This window comes from Phascolarctos cinereus, unplaced genomic scaffold (genome assembly GCF_003287225.1).
Source record: "Phascolarctos cinereus isolate Bilbo 61053 unplaced genomic scaffold, phaCin_HiC Scaffold_4;HRSCAF=312, whole genome shotgun sequence".
NCBI classification, from domain to species: Eukaryota; Metazoa; Chordata; class Mammalia; order Diprotodontia; family Phascolarctidae; genus Phascolarctos; species Phascolarctos cinereus.
The window spans coordinates 659,663,149-659,681,774 of record NW_027555847.1 but is presented as its reverse complement, the minus strand read 5'-3'; the positions used below and the strand labels follow the sequence as shown (position 1 = coordinate 659,681,774).

Here is an 18,626-nt window from a genome sequence, read left to right as displayed (position 1 = left end):
AACTAAGTTAGGCAGAAATGGTTCCTGCCCACCAGAAAGTATCATACTAAAAGTAACAGACAGCGAAGCTGACCTTGGTCCATGCGATACAATGTTAAATATATGCTACATTTAATAAGGACAAAGTGCCTTTGGCCAGAACAGAAATACATTCTGAATAAATAGCTATCTTATTGTACTCTAACCAGGTCGCATTGTGGCTTGGTGCCCATGCTGCCCTTGGTGTGAGGCACACATTGAGTTAGTGACTGTGGTCAAGTCTCCCCCTTCATTGGGCTGATTATGTTTTGATGCCTGGAAAGGAAGGTGGACTGTTAAGAAAGGTTGCTGGCATAAGGGTTATGAGAAAGTAAGATGTCAAACAAACAAACAAAGCCAGTAAGATAAAGGATTTGGTGGTTTCTACTGTGAGTGAGGTAGAGAGAGCAGGTGGAAGACTCGATGAAGAAAAGAGAGGGGGCTGGTTAGACGGACAATTGAAAGACAGGAGCCAGGGTGCCTTTAGGAGCAAGATGTATGGCTCCTTGGCTCCGAGGAGAGTGGAAGGCAACACAAATGAGTCCCAAGAGAGTTATGTGTAACTCTCCAAGAAAGGTTATATGTAACTTATACTAAAAAAACGACTGTTTTAAAGCCATTGATAATTCAGATGTCAATAACCAAATTCGGTAGACAGGGCTGGTAGAAATGTCCCAGCTAAAGGACAGCAACAAATCTCAGACCCAGAAAAAGGGATCATAAAAACACATGCCATGCATGGAAACCAGATCAGAGTTTCTTGAAAGACATGACATCTTTTTTCATTAGGATGAAGAAGAGAGGGAATTGGGGTTTTTTGTTTGTTTTTAGTTTTTTAATGGATATTTTCTATTTCTTACATCACTGTGGTACCAATGTTATTCCTGCCCCTTCCCTTCCCTTCCCTTTGGGTCATCCCATATAACAAACAGCATTTTTTAAGAAAGGAAAAAAGATTCAGTATAACTAATCAATACATTGAGAAAGTCCACAAACACGTGCAATGTGTAACACCTGTGTACCTCCCACCTCCACGAAGGGGTTGGCTGGGGTGTCTTCAAAGAGAAGGAACCATTTTCTGACAAAAGGCAAACAATTCAAATGGGGCACAATATTGTCCCTGCCAATGTGTGCCAAAGGCCATCTACCAGAGAAGGATGATCTGGCAACAGAAAAGATCCTGTGTAGGGATGAGTTCAGCATGCCCGTGGGATGGGTCTGTAAAACACTTGAGATCGTGTGTGTGTGTGTGTGTGTGTGTGTGTGTGTGTGTGTGTGTGTGCCTGTGCGCATGCGCACTCACGTGCCCACAGAAAGCCTTCAAGGGTGGCTCCCATTGAGTGACAGCCATGGGGTTCGAGGCTTAGCTGTCCAGGCTAAAGGGCAGAAGGTCCAATGATCTAAGAAGCACAACTCTACACCAAGGCCTTCAGATAGATAAAGAGCCAAGAATCTGACTGTCCTCTCAATCCTCATCTCTCTGACACCACCCACATTCACTTAAGTGAAGAAGACACATTTTAGGGAATTGTTATTCCAACAAAGAAGCAAATAGCTTCTTTCTCATTGCCCACAATCCTTTTGTGTTTCACCTCCCTGGCCTCAGCTTTCCTAAATCCACTAAATTCAAATCAGGGGCTCAGCTCTCCCCACTTTTTTCTCCATTCCTCAATCTCTCTTACCTCTTATTTGTAAAACAAAACAAGGCCTCAAAGCTTCCCAAACTGAGAAGGATCAGCTTCTTCCTACCCGAATCCACTAACAACTTTCCTTTCCCAGGAAGAACAAGAAACCTTGGCCTGATGGCCCTTGCTGCAATACCAGCCAAGGGATCCTTGGTGATGGAACCCCTAATACACGGAAGCCCTGGACAGTACTTGACAGCAGGTGGCAGATTAGCAACTTCTGCTGCAGGGAAAGGATATCTGTTGCTATTTTTCCTGCAGGGAACAAGACATATAAAAGCCTTTCCATGCTGTGAGAAGCAAGAGCTACTGGGCTGGAAAGCCAAGCCTATCCAAGGAAAGGGGCAGTGAGCAGGCCAACTAATGCACTCTGCCCACTGTCTGGGAACAAGGAACACCAAGGGTGATCCTAACAGAGCTCTTTGCTAAAGATAAGGACGGCTCAAGAAGAGGCCCTGCCAAGCCAAGCCAGTATTTGAGTAATTATATTAATGAATCTCTGGGTTGCAAAATCTAATATTAGACAGAGAGTCTCAGTACTGTCTTCCTCGGTCATCTCCCCACATCGGGCCAGGTCACTCTTGCCTAGCAGCATCATACTAACAGACCAAATGGAGGTAATTTAAAAGAAATGGCTGATTTTGAAACTGTGCCCAGAGATCCATAAGCCAGTTCTACTTTATAAACCATGACACTATAAATAAAATGTCTTGCCCCATCCCCTGGGCCCAGAGCCTCTCCCTTGGATACATCTCATGAGCTGGCTAATATCCCAAGGCTGTTGCTCCATTGAGCACTGGCCTTTTGTGTTTGAAGGTACAGCTGCTCTCTCCTTGGGACCACTCTTGGCCTGGGCAGGCAGGGCCCTGCTGGAATTCCTTGGGGTCCTACATCTCTAATCCATGCTCATTAGTGGTACCACTCCAGGACCCGAAATAAGAAGCTGGGCAAAATACACAAAATAGAAGACCTATAGCTCTGCTGATGCCCTGCCTCTGGCCAGCTTCTTAATCAAGGCAGATCCCTGCATTGTCAACCTGGACCTAGTCTTGAGGATGGTGACAATGACAACCTCATCAGAGAAGCCATGCTTCACATCCCAAGGCCAAGCCCTCCATACGCTGGCAGCACCTTCTTGTTCATCAGGTTCATCCTTTTACTTCTGTACCTACAGATTAAAAAAACCTAAGCAAGCACTGATGCAGGAAAAACAAAGTGTTTCCTATATGATACGGAAAAGTTTACTGACTACAATATGAGATAATACCCTGTGATCTAAACTACTTGGAGAATTTAACTGATTGGGTTTTTTTTTGTGGGGGGGGGAGAAAGGGAGAGATATATGGACCTTTGATTTCATCTATATAGGGAACTTTTCAGTGTGAAAACACTCTTCACTGATTTTGATTATCTACTTTTCTGTAACTTTATAGCCTTAAAGAGTTGCCTGAGAGCATTGAGAGGGTAAATGACTTACCCATAACGGGGTCACAAAGTTAATATATGTCAGAGGATGGATTTGAACCCAAGTCTTCCAGACTCCAAGCCTAGCACTCCAGCCATTATGCCCCAACTAAGCACATAGATTTCCAGTGAACAACTACAAAAAATTGTAAATCGGCCAATAAAACAGTGACACTACTGAGGGTGGGGGGGTGTGGAGGGGAAAGGGCATAACCCTTATTGCTGTGGCAAGGAAAGGGTTGAATTTGGATTTTTCATGACAACTTTTTCTCGCTTCCTGCCCAGTCTATGTCATGCCCTGTGCCAGCTGGGCCAAGAGCCCTATTCTCAGTAGCTGGCTGGGTTCTCCACATATTCCAATAGCTAGTGAGTCTCCTTAGTGGTCCAATGGGAAAAGATACTCCAAAAGGCCAGGGAATAGGGGTTCAACTTTGATTTCTGAAGGCTCTTTGGTGAAACTTGGTGAAAATAACAGGGGAAAAGATTCACTTAAGAGCAATAAATACCCTGCCGACAGCTACCCTGGTGGGGCCCATCCTTAGCCAAGTCGAACTGTAGTTTGAAGTCTGTTTCCACAGGGGATTCTACTCTTCTATTGAGCTGTTGCTCTTGTCTTAGAAGCAGCCTATAGCTTACCATAATCCAGATATCAGAACAAAGGGATGCTCATCCTTACTGACAGACCTGTTCTAGTGCTCACCTCTCCCTCCTCAGGGCTGACTTTGTTTTAATCCTTCCAACTGCATGAAAAGTCTACATCCTCTCCTGGCCTCAGGAGATGTTCATAGTTGCCTATCATCTTACATGAATAATATTTCATACATTTGAAAAAAATTGTTAATTTCCTCCTCCACCTACTCTCCTATAGGCTAAATTATCTTAATTATTTTCCTCTTTCTTTCTGGACCCAATCTCCTAAGGCTTTATTATTATTGTTATTTCCTTGACTCTCAGGGAACACTACCTGAAGTCTATTCTACATCTTTCTTGCAGCTTAGAAACCAAAATGAGGCCAAGGACTTTAGAAGGGCCCAGTTTAAGTGGTGGGATTCTTCGTCTGAAAAAAGGGAACAGAAAGACACAGGAAAGTAGAAAGAAGACCTGGCGGATGATGGGGAATTTAAACTGCCCAAGATTGCTGTCCTAACCCCAAGAAGAGAAGATACCAAAGGACTTCTGCCCCTCAACTTATTGTGTGTAGGGGGTTGGTTCATCATTTCCTCATTTGGGTTTTTATTCATATCCCCCTTCTTTTAAAGTCTTCTCTTCGCTTTGTCCCCCTTGGGAGCACACGGTTGCTAAGGAAACAATGATGTCATAAGAGATAGGTGGGGCCAAACATTCTCACCCTCCCTTCCCCCCTCCGCCTCCAAACGCAGTAAGGAGCCTGTTGACGTCACTCTTCAGAAATTTATAGCCCAGCTCAGGGAAGTATTTACATGATGGTTGTGATGTGACCACATATCCAGTGTGAGGAAGGTGTCTATACATAGACACACACACATATAATATCCCTACTGTCTGTATCTCCGGCTAAGCGTTATATAACGGACATTATGTAATAACGCCCATTATACAATAATTATATACTAATGGTGATATAATCTGCAGGAATAATAAGGGTATACTCCCAGAAGACTACACCCGACACAGTCTCCTGGAGATCGCCTCAGGGGAACCTCTATGGTGCCGGCCACCCAGTCTACAAGAATCACCAGGTGTCTGTCCCCTTCCCCCTGGGAGGTTTTGTACCCAGAGGGACCTACCTAGCCCCCAAGAGCCCTGCGGAGCTTCTCTGCCTCTCTCATTCTGCGTTTCGGATTTCCACAGGCTGAAGCTCCAGTTCCCGACCCCGACCCCGACCCCTGTGGGCGGCTCTCCCATAGCCCCACAGCTGGGCTGGAGCAGGAGCGCCATCCCCCCCACCCCCACCCCACCTCCCTCTTTCCGTTAAGAGTTTTGCTGCCAAAAACAAAGAATTAGAATAAAATAAGCCCCAGAAGGCGAAGCATGGCCGTTGCTTTAGACTGGGTTTGGGGAGGGAAATAGGAGAAGGAGGAGCCGTTGCAGTGACCCTGCAAATTTCTAGTGGGAACGAAAGGATGGAGGATGGGGGGGGGGGCTCGGGAGGGCAGCTCCGACGCCTTGGGTGGAAGCAAGGCAGCCTTCCAAACTTGGGAACAGCTCGGACCTTCCTGCTGCACCAACCCTCCAGACTCCTTCTATCAAGGGAAACCTTTGCCCTCCTGGGAAAGGTTGGGGAGCCCGACTTTTCCACCAGCTAAGCTGGAGCAACAAAAAACTGCCAAGCAGGCCACTTCTCGGCCAGCAATCCCGCCTCAGCCCCTGGGGAGGACTGAAGGAGAACAGTGATGCTCCCAGCCCGCCTCTGTGTGGGGCTCGGGAGCTGGCCAGGCCTGCCACACCACTCTACACCACCCTCCTCTGTCGTCCAAGCTGACTCTGGGGCTCTGTCCCTCTTGCCGGCAGGCCTGCCCGGGCTTTTAATAATTCCATATCTAAGCCAGCAAGTCTAGCAGAAAAAGGCTGAAATTCCCTTGGGGGGGGGGCAGAGGAAGGGCAAGCACTCCATAGGCTAGGTCCAAACATTTAAATACTGTCTAGGCTAAGGCCTCAGGTGACTGATCTGGGATGATCTTTCATGTCCCTTCCGGCTCTAAATCTTATGATCCCATGATCCTACCTCTCCACATAGCTCTGTATGACTATCTATCACACAGGTAATGCCTGTAAAGGGCAAAGAGCCTGGGATCTGCCTGCCTATTGCTGCTGGATGTTATTCCTCTCCACCAGCAAGTGCCCTAGCACAGACACTGACCGACATATTCTGAGCTACCTCTGCAAAGCACGAACTTCCTCATGCCTGCTGGCAGGAGAACACGGAGTTGGAATATACAGCATGTTATTCCAGCCTGCAAAAGTCTCCTTAGGGAAGGCTCCCCAGAAAGAAAGACACCGAACCAGACACCACAGGTCTCATCCTTTGCAGTTCCATTCCCTTGTTTCAGTAGGTCAAAAGGGGGCTAGAAATATAGCTGGAGCAAAAGATGGAAATTCATTTTACTTTAAATATTTCCATTTCCTCAGAGAGACCTGGCCCTTGTTCCCAGAGTCCAAGTACCATTAGGCAGAGCTGATACATGGGGCCTGGTACCCTCTCCCCTTAGACCTCTAGAGTCCCAAAGTTAGATTAGAAGAGATGGGACTTCAAGGAAAAAGGACAATGGTGAACCAAGAAGGGAAAGAATCTCAAATGCAATCCGGTCAACTAAAATCATTACTTTCATCTTTATGTTAAAATGAAATTCAAGCTGACTCTTACCATAGCAGCTTGAGTAAAGTGCCAGCCAGCTCTTGCCAGGCTCAATACTTCAGGTGTTTTTCATTAAGAAGCTCAGGTCCCAGATTACAAAGGCCTCACCTGCATTATGGGTCTGGATCAGTACTTCCCCCCTGCCAAGAACTAGGTATGCTCCTATTCAACTGGGCCTGTGAGTGGAGAGGGTGAAATTGGCATAGCACAATGCCTGCTGGATATCTCTCTCTCTCTGTATACCCCATGTACTTGGCAGAGGGGGGAGCTCTAGAGCTGAGTGTTGGCCCAGGTTGGGAGAGAGGGGCTGAGGGCCAGGGTGGGCCCTGGCTTCCAACCTGAAGTTCAATTTGGATTTGTTGGGAACAGATGCTTCCCATGTTGGAAGCCATCACAGCTGTCTTGTCTAGTGGCTTTTTTCAAGTTGGCAGTACCAGGGAAGTTCAATATACTGCCCCAATAATGTTACTGGGAAAAGTCTGGGGCTTGTGTCAGGAGACCGAGATTCTAGTCCCAACTCTGCCATGAACTAACTTGCTGTACGACCTGAATTACTCCATCTCTCTAAGCCTCAATTTCTTCAACTCTACCATTAGGAAGGGATAATACTTGCCCTCCTACCTCAGAGGACTAACCTGAGGAGAAAATGAGATAAAGAGGTATGAAAGTGGTTTCAAAAGGCTTGGTCACCTAATGAACCCCTAGAACATCCTTCCCTCCCTCTGATCTCCCTCACCCTATAACAGAAGAGGAAAGGATTTTCTTCCCTTAAAGGAGAACTCTATTTCCTATTTACTGTGCTTGAGTCTGCCCATACCAAATCATGTGATGCAGTCTGTGAACTCTTATTCTGTGATACATTGAGAGGTTATTCCTTATTCCTGTTCTTATAGATTTAGTAGTAATTTTATTCATTTACAATGTGAAATCATTCCTAAGCTTGGCAGTCAAAATCAACCCCAATTTTTACTTAACCAAAAAGAAATTTGGGTTTACCAACTTGCTATGGATGTAGCTGGGTCAGTACACCCGACTATGTCCTAGAACACTTCTGTTAATATGAATGCCCTTTGAGTAAAGCATACGAGAGCTTACTCAATGCGTAGGAAATAAGCTGGAGTACTGGTTCTAATAATGTTATGTTAACCCAAGGTTGTCAAGCCTGGCATTACCAATACATCTTAAATACCAAGGCCCAGAGTGATCTCCACCAGAAATCATGTGATACATTGAGTTGATTCAGTGATGTTTAGGGTCAGGAAAAAGGGGGAAGCCTACTCAAAACCCCTACTGAGATCAGGCCAATAAATAGCCCTGCCATCACTTAGAAAAATACAGTACTTCTCTGATAAAAGCAACACAAAATTTCCAAAGGAAAAGCCTGGAAATAATTGACTTTTAAAAGAGCAAATTAAACTCTACCATCAATGGGCTTGTTTCTCAACTGCCCCTCCAACAATGACTGTGGCCACCTGTGTGACCTTAAAGAAGTCATTTAACTTCTTTGGGCCTCAGTTTCTTCACCTGTAAAATGAAGAGGGTGGGGCTGGACTACAGAGCCTCTAAAAATCTCTTTTAATTCTTCTATGATCCTGTGATCTTTTATTATCTTTCCCAATTTAATGGGTGTAAGGTTTTAACCTTACAGAGTTGTATTAACTTATAATTCTCTTATTATTAGTGATTTGGATTATTTCATGCAGTTGCTAATGGCTTGCATTTCTTCTTTTTGGAACATTGTTTATATCTTTTGACCACTTAACAGAGTATGGCTCTTAGCCATATATTTATATCAGTTCCTTACAAATCTTGGCTATCAGACTTTTATCAGATATATTTGATGTAAAGATTTTTCCCAGCCAAGGGTTTCTCTTCTTAATCTAGTTACATTGGTTTTGTTAATACAAAAGCTTTTTAATTTTTGCATTCAAAGTTGTTTATATCTTTTTTATAATGACATTTATCCCTTGTTTACTTATGAATTCTCCCCCAGCTAAAATTTTGGAAGGTAACTCCTTTTGTACTCGACTAATTTTTTTAAATGACCTTAGCTCTTGTATGTAGGTCACATATCCATTTGAAGCTTTCTTCGTATGAGATGTAAGATGTCTTTCTAAAGTATTTTCGGCCATACCACTTTCCAGTTTACCAAAGCAGTTACTGTTAAAAAATGTCTTCCTGAGTAGTCTGAGTTCTTCAGTTTACTGAATAATGCTAAGGTGTTATGTTTTCCTCATGAAATTATTGAAGATGATGAAAGATGGAAATAATCAATGTTAGAAGAACCATAGGGAAATAGGCACAATGATACTCCATCAGGGAAGCTGGGAATTAGTACAACCGTTATGGAAAACAATTTGGGTATGAAAGAAAAACCATGGCTATCCCATTCTGGGGCATCTGTCAATAACTGATATTTATGTAATTCTTTAAAGTTTGCAAAGTGTCATATATATTATCCTATTTGAACCTCCTAACAACCTTGTGAGGTATGTACTTCAGGTATTATTATACTCATATTATAGGTGAAGAAACTAAGGCTCAGACAGGTTAAATGAATTACCCATGGTCATAAAGCTAATAAGAGTTGAAGGCAATTATTTGAACCCAGGCCTTATTTCCCAGGCCAGCATTCTATCCACTATACCACATTGACTTTCCTACCACAAGGAGGCCAGTGACAAAAAAGAAAGGTCCTGTATATAACAAAATATTTATATCAACACTGTTATTTGTGGTTGAAAAAAACCACAACACTACTTGGTTGAACCATAAGTTAGAGATGGTTGAACAAACTGTGGCATATTATTGTAATAAAATATTATAATTCTGTAAAGAATGACAAATATGAGAAATTCAGAGAAACATGGAAAGACTTCTATAAATTGATACAGAATGAAAAGAGTAGCACCAAAAGAACAATACACAAAATGATTCTAATAAAATAAAGGAAAACAATGCTAGAACACTGTTGAACTCAGATTAATTGTAATGACCAATCTTGGTCCCAGAGAAAAGAGGAGGAAACTTACCTCCCTCTTCTCGATAGAGAGGTAGGAGACCATGCATATGGAATGATGCATGCACAGTTACTGTCAGACGCAGGCTCTTGGGTGGTTGGGTTTTGCTCAATTTTTTCTTTGTTACAAGGGAGGATTCGGGGGACAGGAGTACATTGGAAAATTATTCTAATGTTAAAAAAAGCATAAATAAAAGTTATTAATTGGGGAAATTAAATTAAAGCTTTAAAAAGAAGACTGGAGAAAAGACTACAGACTGGTAGAATGGGGTAAAGCCAGGTCCAATAAAGCCCCCCACCCCATGTTCCGAACATTCTCTCTGCCTACTAGAACCCCCTTCTTGCCTAGCTATCTCCACAGCTCCAATGTCCTTAAGATGGCGACAGCGGCCTACAGGGCTGGGCATTTGTCATAATGATTTCCATGGTGCCCTCAGTGCCAAGAAAACTAGTCTTCAGAAATGCCAGCATCTAAATTTACCCATCTCTCAGCCCCCCAGCCTCCCCCTCCCATCTGCCAATGAAGCCCTGCTAAACCCCCCTCCCCCCCACCAATATATTCTCCTTGTTGTTGATGCCCACAGTGACCTACCCAAAAATTAAGGTCTTAAGATGTGCGTACCTACATATCTGTTTGTGTACCCTAACATATCTCTTACTTGTGTGTCAGGACATGTGTATGAATATGCTATAATGTTCGTGTGGGTATTTACTTATTCTCATTGAACCCCTCCTTGCTCACTTCAGGCACAGATACCTTATCCAATACAGTCCAACATCTGATGCAGCACAGATTAGATCAGACATTGAGAATTGCCAAAAAAGGCCCAAGCCTAACTGACCTTCCCCCTGTTGCTCCTAACTTATTCAAGAACTCTAGAGTACCTACCCCTGTAGTTACAGTAACAACCAAAGATATATTACAAGAAATTAAGAGGACAAAGTCACCCTACCCTGTTCTAAACAACTGCTCTCTAAGGGCACAGTCAGAGGGCAGAGGTCTCTAGAGTCAGGTATTCAGTCTCCTCCATCTCTATCACCAAATGGTGGTAAGGGTCCGGCCAAGCTCCAAGTTCCAGTTCTCACCACAATCCCCTTAATGGCAAAGGCTCGATCCTTCCTAAATCCATCTCTACCTTCCCTTACACTGGGCCAGTTCCACCTCCTGCCCTCCCCAGAAAGTTGTTGATCTTTCTCCTACCCCCAACTCTGGACTGAGGTTCCAAGGAGCCAAGTCCTCTGGGAATGAAGCAAGCAACCCAAATAAAAAAATTTTTAAACCCAGAAGCTCTTTCTCCATTCCCCCTCCCCCTTCCACTGGCAAATGAAAACAAACAACAAATCAAAGAGGCCTTTTGTGTGAGCACCGGGCTGACACGGCTGGGGCCTTTGAAAAGACCTCTGAATTGGACACTAAAGGATAAAATAACTGAAGCGTGGCAGGTCCTGAGACAGAGAGGAGAGGAGAGGGAAAAAGAGAGAAGCACCTCCCCTGGGCAGAGAGGGCAGCCGAGTGTTACCCTCTCTGCCCAGCTGCTCCAGGACACCTGAGTGGGGAAAGGGAAAAATGATACTTCCCTCTCATTTCTATTCTTGCCAATTCCCCCTTCTAATCACATATCTTCGGCAGTTCCCTTTTCCTCAGCACCCTAGGTTTCTCCATCCCTGAAGTATGGCCTTGAAGGAGTCCCCAAATCCCCTAGTTCTTAGGCCTTAGACTTCTAAAGGAACATTAATATACTTTATAAAAACCCCTTGGGACCCTTTCCCACCTTAAAATATCTTAATAATACAGTCAGAGAGCCGCAAGAGATGCCGAGGAAATGGAATCTGCATGGTAGTATGGAAATCAAATTAGATATAGAGTCAAAAGACCTAGTTTTGAACCCTGGCTTACACTACTGGGCAATGTAACCTCTGTGTGACTCAGTTTCCTCATTTGTAAAGCAAGAGGATTAAAAGGATGATTCTGAATCAGGTCTTTCTCCTTCTCTAAATTCTCTGCCCCTATAAGCTCACGGTCTGGTAAGGTATTCAAAAGAATATCTTCTTTCTGTGTATTTCAGAGAGGCAATGCCATGTAGTGCTGGGCCCCGGGTCAGAAGACCAACTAGGTGATCACCATTAACTCCTGGCAAAAGTGGTCCTCTTTACCTGCTCTTTTATGTTTACCCCATACCTTACCCGACCAAACCAAGATTGGGAAGTTTTCTTTTTGCTCTTGCTTCCAATTCATCTTGAGAAACAGAAACTTCAAACAAATTATCTACCCACCACAGGTAGCAAAGATAGGTAGTCCCAGACACAAAGTATAATACAGCAGGTAAGCAGGACACCAGGATGAGAGGCAACAAGAAAAAAAAGTCATAATTAGGGTGAAGCCAAATCTGGCTTTTCTTCCTAGTTTTTTTTTTTTTTTAGGGAAATCTCACTATAGGAAAGATCAAACATGAGACTCCAGGATCCCAGTTCTAAGTCCCAGCTCTATCACCTAGAAGCTGTATAAACATGAGTAGGTCATTTAATCTGACTCTCAGTCTCCCCATCCATAAAATGTGAATAACACTTGCCTTACTTAATTCACAGGTCTTTTAAAAGAAAAGTGCTCTGTAAATGGTAACACACTATATGAATATAGCTGCTTTTATTTTTATTACCTACCACCCACTGCTGAGATCATCTGTGTCCCCTATGCACCTGTACCCAGTGATCCTTCCATATTGCCACCTGGTGATGGGCACCTCCTTGAGGTAGCTCCCATTGCCAACACTCACACAAGATGGAACTACCTGAGAGGATACATACAAATGTCATTTCATGGAGTGGCAAAGTCAGGTGGCAGGTGGGGAAGCTACATATCTGTTTCTCCTGGGAACGAGTTGTGAGTAGGGCAGGGAAAATGAGACTCCCACAATGGGTGTCCCCTCTCACTGAACCCCTGAAACATCATGAGGCTGACCTGAGGCAAGCAGAAAGTCCCAGCTTAAGAATATTAGGAACTCAGGGGAAGCAGCAAAGCCAAACAGGCCAGGAAAGCGGATGGCCACTTTACTTTCCCCAAAAAACCTCTTGGATCAGGAGGGGGAACAGCGTTCTCCCCAGCCCCTAAGCAAAACCTGAGAGCAAAGCTCCAACCTCTGGAAGGAAAGGGAAAGAAAGAAGGCTGTCCTGTCGGTATATCTGCCTAGATCCTAGATAAAGTTCACCCGGAGTCCAAGATAAAATGGGTATGTGGTTACCTGTGAGGTAAGGGGCAGGCACCCCAGGCAAGGGATGGCATATCCATCATTCAAGATGTCTCATTCCAGTATTTTATATCCCCAAGGCTGCCACCCTATGCAGGTTGCAAGATTGGCAGGGAATAGGAGTGGGGTAGGAAATCACACTGCACAGTTTCTGGTCCTTGATAGGTGTCTTATATTTTTAGTTTGCTTCTGCCTTTCTAGAGACCAGTGCCCATGGCAAGGAAGGTTCGATATTTCCCACCTATACCTTAGAATCTCCCACTGGAGCTTGACACAGTAGCCTCAGTACCACATCTGTACTCAGAGAAAATAGAGTGATTTCGGCCTTGTGCCTTACCTGATCTATCACTCCAGATCCTTTTTTCTCATAGCAGGAAAACTCATATATTCCCCAAATCAATAGGCTTCTTTCACATCGAGAAAGAATGTTCTCCCTCTTTCCTTGAGAATGAAGATTTGGGGAACAAATGGTCATTCTAATACCACACTTTCAAAGTGGAACAAGGCTCTTCATACCACTGTCGTCATGTCCTCCCTCTCCAGGCAAACCGTTTCCTCAAGCTTCGTCTAAGGGGTAACCAATGGTCTAAATGCACTACAAGAGCCCAACCACCTTGGCAAATGACACATTATACTTTCAAACTCACCTTTATACTACCCCCAAATGAAATCAGTTCACTTTGGGACATGGTACTGTATTTACAAATAAAAAATCAAATTTCTCCTTCCTAAGCCCAAAACAATTCCCCCAGTGACCACCATCTTATAGTTGGAGACTGTTGGAAAAACTAGTAGAGGAGATAGGGGAGAATAGAGAAGAAAATCTATAGCCTTTCCCAAACTGTCATTGTTCAGGGCTGGGTACAAGCTACAAAACCATCCAATGTGTTAAGAGAAAAGGGTGATAACTCAGCTCAGTGAATGAGCAAATGAAGAAGAGTTCTAGTTGGTTCAGCCCGGGAAGGCATATATACTGCTACTACATTCCACCTCCCAACTACCTTTCTCCTAAAGGAAAAAACAAAGAATCCCACTGACGGCCCAATTTGCCCTATGTATACTCTGAATTCCCCAAAATCCCCTCATCCAGTGTACCACTCAGCTCAGCCAAAGACCTGAGCTACTATTCAAATAATTCAGACCTAAAAATAAATTCTACTTTCATCTATCTGGATGATCTAAGGTTTGAGGGCCTGAATGATTTGATGAACTGCCTTGTTTTATTTATTTATTTTACTGTGGAGACTCAACTTTAGCAGAGTCTGCCTTGAGTGAGTAGAACATAGTGAGAATTGTGTGTTTGACAGCGCCACTGAGTTCCTTAGGTCATCGGGTCATCACCCCTTTCCCCAAGAAGTCTGCCTGGTTAATTTAGGAGCCAGAGACATGACAGTGAAATGGTCTCTTGTGACATTCGCTTCATCTCAACTCTGCTGTATGTTGATGGAAGTCAAGAATGTGGCCTAAAATGTGAGGAAACAGACTGATTCAAGTGGAAAGCTGGATAAGGCTTGGTCAAGGTATATCATGACTAAAATTTAGAGTATTCCTCTGTCCCCATCTCATAATCAGAGGGTACACAACCCTATTCCTAAGACATCTGCAGGTTAACCTGGGGTCAAGACTGCCTCACTGGCTCAGATAATGGAATGATAAGGTTCCAAGTCTTCTGTGTTCCTTCAAACCAAAAATAAATAAAAAGACTTTCTGTCTCAGTCAACAGGCATTAGAATGGAGAGCCAACCTTTTTCTGGGTTGTTGTTGTTGTAGTTTTATCTTTCAAAAAAAAAAAGAGAGAAGTCTCCTGATTTAATAGTTCACTCTCTCTTTGCCAGCAATGGTCATATTCACCTGGCACCAACAAGGCCAGTCATGGACCTAGAGAGGAGCAAAGAGACAGTGCCCAGCGGCAGTGCCCACTGCCACCCTGCTAAGAAAACTGCTTCTCTAGACATGAAAAAGCAGATGAAAGAGGAAGTCAAAAATAATTCCTTTTTTTTCCCCAAAGCTCTCTTCCAAAACTAACCATACCAACCTCTGTTGAGTTCCTACAAAACCAAGGTGGAGGGTGCCTGAAATTATATTTATGTATGGATACCCTCTCCTCAACTCCCCAAATAGACAGAATGTTAATAGCAGCAGTTTTCCCTCTTTTTTTCCTGTTTCTTAAATGAAAGGGGCACACACACACACACACACACACACACACACACACACACACACACCATGACATAAAAAAGAACATTTGAAACAGTCCATTAAGTTGAGCTACATCCTCCTATGATCGCCTAACCAGAGAAAGGAAGAACCGAGACGAGAAAGAGAAAGCTAGTATACAGGAAAAGAGAGGGAAAAAAAAAAAACAAAAAAAAGGTTTGGTAGCCCTCTCATTACAAGTTGGTTGGGCATAATGTAAACACACTTCTGCTTTGCTTAATCACAGAGTGCCGGCTCGTTTGGGTTTCAAAGGCGGCAGTAAATTGGGCGTAGCTGAGTGGAGGCTAAAAATTAACCAGCCATCTCTGTTTCAATTTGTAAGAAAACAAAAGCAGAAAGAAATTATAAAAGGGACAGGAGGAAAAAATAGAAGAGGAATTAAAGCCCCCAAACCCCAAAAGCAGAGTAAAAAGAGAGAAGGAGAAAAAAGTACTAAGAAAATCCTTATGGAGCAAAGCTCTTCAAAACTAAAAAGCTTTTTTGGGGGGGTAGAATATTATCAGCCAAAGAGAGTGGCATGAAAAATATATCATTGTAAAAACTGCCAAGCCGCTACCACTATGCCACATAAGTGTGCCCGACTTTTATTTATCTGATATTCATTAAGTATATCCAGGGTACAGATCTGACCCGTTTAGTCCCAAAAATGGCAGGGTAAGGACTCAGAGCTTTGGACAGTGACAGCAGAGTCTTTCGAATTTGTTTGTTGTTTTGTTTTGTTCCCCACACACACACCCCTGGCTTTCTCAGTGAAATCACTGCCCAATTCTTCTCTAGCAACCGCTAGGCCTAGCCAAAACAACTCCCTTTTCCATCCCTACCTAATTCATCTTCAGCCTGAGTGATTAAAGCAGGGTACCTTAGCGTTTGATACATTCTTTCTTTTTTATTGATTCACAGAAGGGAGAGTTCAGCCTGATATCCAAAGAGCTTCCCAGTTTCATCTCCCGCTGACATTGGCACTGCCCAGTACCATGCCAAAAGCATGTCCGACAACAACCTAAGGGGGTAGCCTTGTGATGCCCCAATGCCTCAACTTTCATTTTAAAATATAACCACAAATTCTGGATTCTCCCCCATCTCAATCTCTCACCAACACAGGACACATCCTGGGACATTCCAATCCCAAACCAAAGAGCCATGAAGCTTTTTTGGAACAAAATAGTCCTTCAAAAGATGGAGACAAAATAGGGACTGTGCTAACAGCACCTAACAGAGGAAGAATAAAGAAGAAGGGAAAGAAAAAAGAGAATAAAGAAAAAGTGAACCCCAGGAATTGTGCAGGTGCCTGCTAGAGTGCCCACCGAGGCCTACTGCGATTTCATCTTTTTTTTAAATAATAAAACAAATAGGAAGATAATCTAAATCCAAGTAAATAAAATAAAATGAAAACAGTGTTCAGAATGACCTACCAGGAGTGTGGACAAAGTAAGCCAGGTAAAGATCCAGTTCTTTGATTGTGACTCCAATGTGGTGAGGCTGGACACACAGGCCGGGGTTGGAGCACTGGGGTGACTTGTAGAGCCGCTCCCCATCAGTACTTTCCAGGGGGATCCCCTTAAACAAAATCACCATGACCAGGTCGAGCCGCCACACCTTGTCGGCCTGGCGCAGGCAGTCAATCCGGCGGATCTTGCCCTTCTGGTCAGGGTTGGAGAGGACACAGCAGGGGGCCTTCTTGCCGGTGATGGTCAGCACAAAGTCCTCGCGGAACTCGGGCCGGATGTCCTTTCGCAGCTTGGCCAGGAGCCGGGACGCCCACTTCTGCTTGATCTCCGGCTTCTCCCCCAGCAGCTCATCCTTCACTGCCCGCTCCTCGTCCTTCGACATGCGCTTCTCATGTTTCTTGAAGTACTTGCGCTTCCGCGCCTGCAGATTGAACCAGGTGTAGGAGAAGGCACGGACGTGAGGCAGCAAGGCCTCGATGAACGGGTGGAATTCATCCTGCAGGCGGCAAGACGGGAGCATGCGGGGCGAGGTGGGGAGCCGGCAGGAAGGGAGGGAGGGGAAGAAGGGGAGGAAAAAAAGAAGAGGAAAAGAGAACAAGAAGTGTTAGAAGAGGGATGCTACAAGGAAACAGACTCCCTCCTCCCCCCAATTTTTTTTCCTTCTAGTCACCCTACGAAACTAGGGTTAGCCAGCTTAGCCAGGCACTTGCTCCCATCTCACTCCCAGCAGCCAAAGGAGAGCCACTGAGTGCCTATACACACACCTATTTCTCTCTCTCTCTCTCTCTCTCTCTCTCTCTCTCTCTCTCTCTCTCTCTCTCACACACACACACACACACACACACACACCAGACACACACCCATATACAATATCTCTGTTCACACACACAAGCAGCTGATATCCCCATTGCACTCTGTTGCGCCCATGCAATATCCATGTTATATTGCAGGGAGGATCTCTGTATTATCTCATGGAGGTACAGTATCTATACACATATGTCTGCACACTCATGCACAAGGACTCATGCATGCAGAAACCCCCATGAGCCCAGATACTATTCAATTTTGGCAACCCCCAAAAAAAGAAAATGACACCCACAAGAGGCGAAAGAGATTTGGATCCCCACCCCCAGGTGCTTTTTCTTCCTTCCAGATCAGTTTCAACATCGACCCTAGAATTTCTATTAATCAAATATAAATCTTAACTATATAAGCGTGACATTATTAATAACATCAATCATAATGTTAATCATAGTAATAATAAACGAGACATTTATTATTCAGATAAACAAATAAACAAGGTGGCTCGTCTTGGTCACATCAGGGTTAAAAGCTACTGGGTCCTTTTCCACCCCCTTCTCTATCTTCCCACTGATCCCTTTACCCTCTTTTTTCCACTCGTCAGGTGTAAAGAGAGCTAAGATATCATTTTGTTGTTGTTGTTTGGGGGTTAAATAATATTTGACTCCTTTTTGCTAAATACAAATTTGGAAAAAATAAATAATTACCATTCCTCCGAAGCATCCCGGCAAAGCCCAACACCAGATTCTGAAATTCTGGACTCAACAGAGTTGTGAGTTGGGGGTGGGGGTGGGGGTGTGGAAAGGAGGGAGTGGGAGGAGGAGGAGAAAGGATAGGATGAAGGTAAAATTTTTTAAAAAGGAAGGGGGTGTTATTGGTTTTCTACAGAAGGGGGGCAGGGCTTGGTTGGATTCTCAGATCCCCCCCCATTTCCCCCTTAACCCTTCATGCACATGGGGGGGATTATTTTTTTTCCTTTGGAAAGAAGAGAAAGGAAAGAAAGAAAGGTCAGAGATGGCAGGCAATGAGAAAGCCCGTTGCCACACACGCCAGGTAAACAAAAGCCAACAAATTTTTTTTCAATTTCCCCTCCTGTGCATCCCTCCAATTAAAAAAAAAGATATATGCTGAAAGAAAAACCCAAATCCAGCTCCCCACCCCTATCCCTACCCCCACCCCCCCCACACACACACCCCCCGGCAAAAACCCAGGAGAGAAAAAGCAGCAGCTGAAGAAAAAGGCTTTCGGCTTTGGCAACGGCACAGGGATGTAAACTTAGATCTGCCTCTCTCTCCGCCTGTTTGGAGGAAAAGGGGGAGATCGCAGATTCCCGGGGAAAAGGACGAGTTCTGACCGGCTGCAGACCGTCGCTGGCAGAGGCGCGTGAGAGAGAGA

The 18,626-nt window shown here is 44.3% G+C and overlaps 1 protein-coding gene across 7 annotated transcripts in view; it reads right to left on the bottom strand.

The window, feature by feature from the left end:
• Nucleotides 1-18,626, bottom strand: part of NFIX (nuclear factor I X) — a 125,485-nt gene that overhangs the window by 66,151 nt on the left and 40,708 nt on the right. For 6 of the 7 annotated variants that reach the window (XR_013486389.1, XM_078153925.1, XM_020995392.2 and 3 more), the window contains one exon: nucleotides 16,395-16,926. Coding sequence is in view for 6 of the 7 variants with exons in the window: in XM_078153925.1 (XP_078010051.1) it covers nucleotides 16,395-16,926 (532 nt within the window). In the remaining variant the exon portion in view is untranslated. Of the gene's footprint in view, nucleotides 1-16,394; nucleotides 16,927-17,938; nucleotides 18,377-18,626 lie in introns of those variants that run through there. The other variant, XM_020995391.2, reaches the window with a different exon arrangement.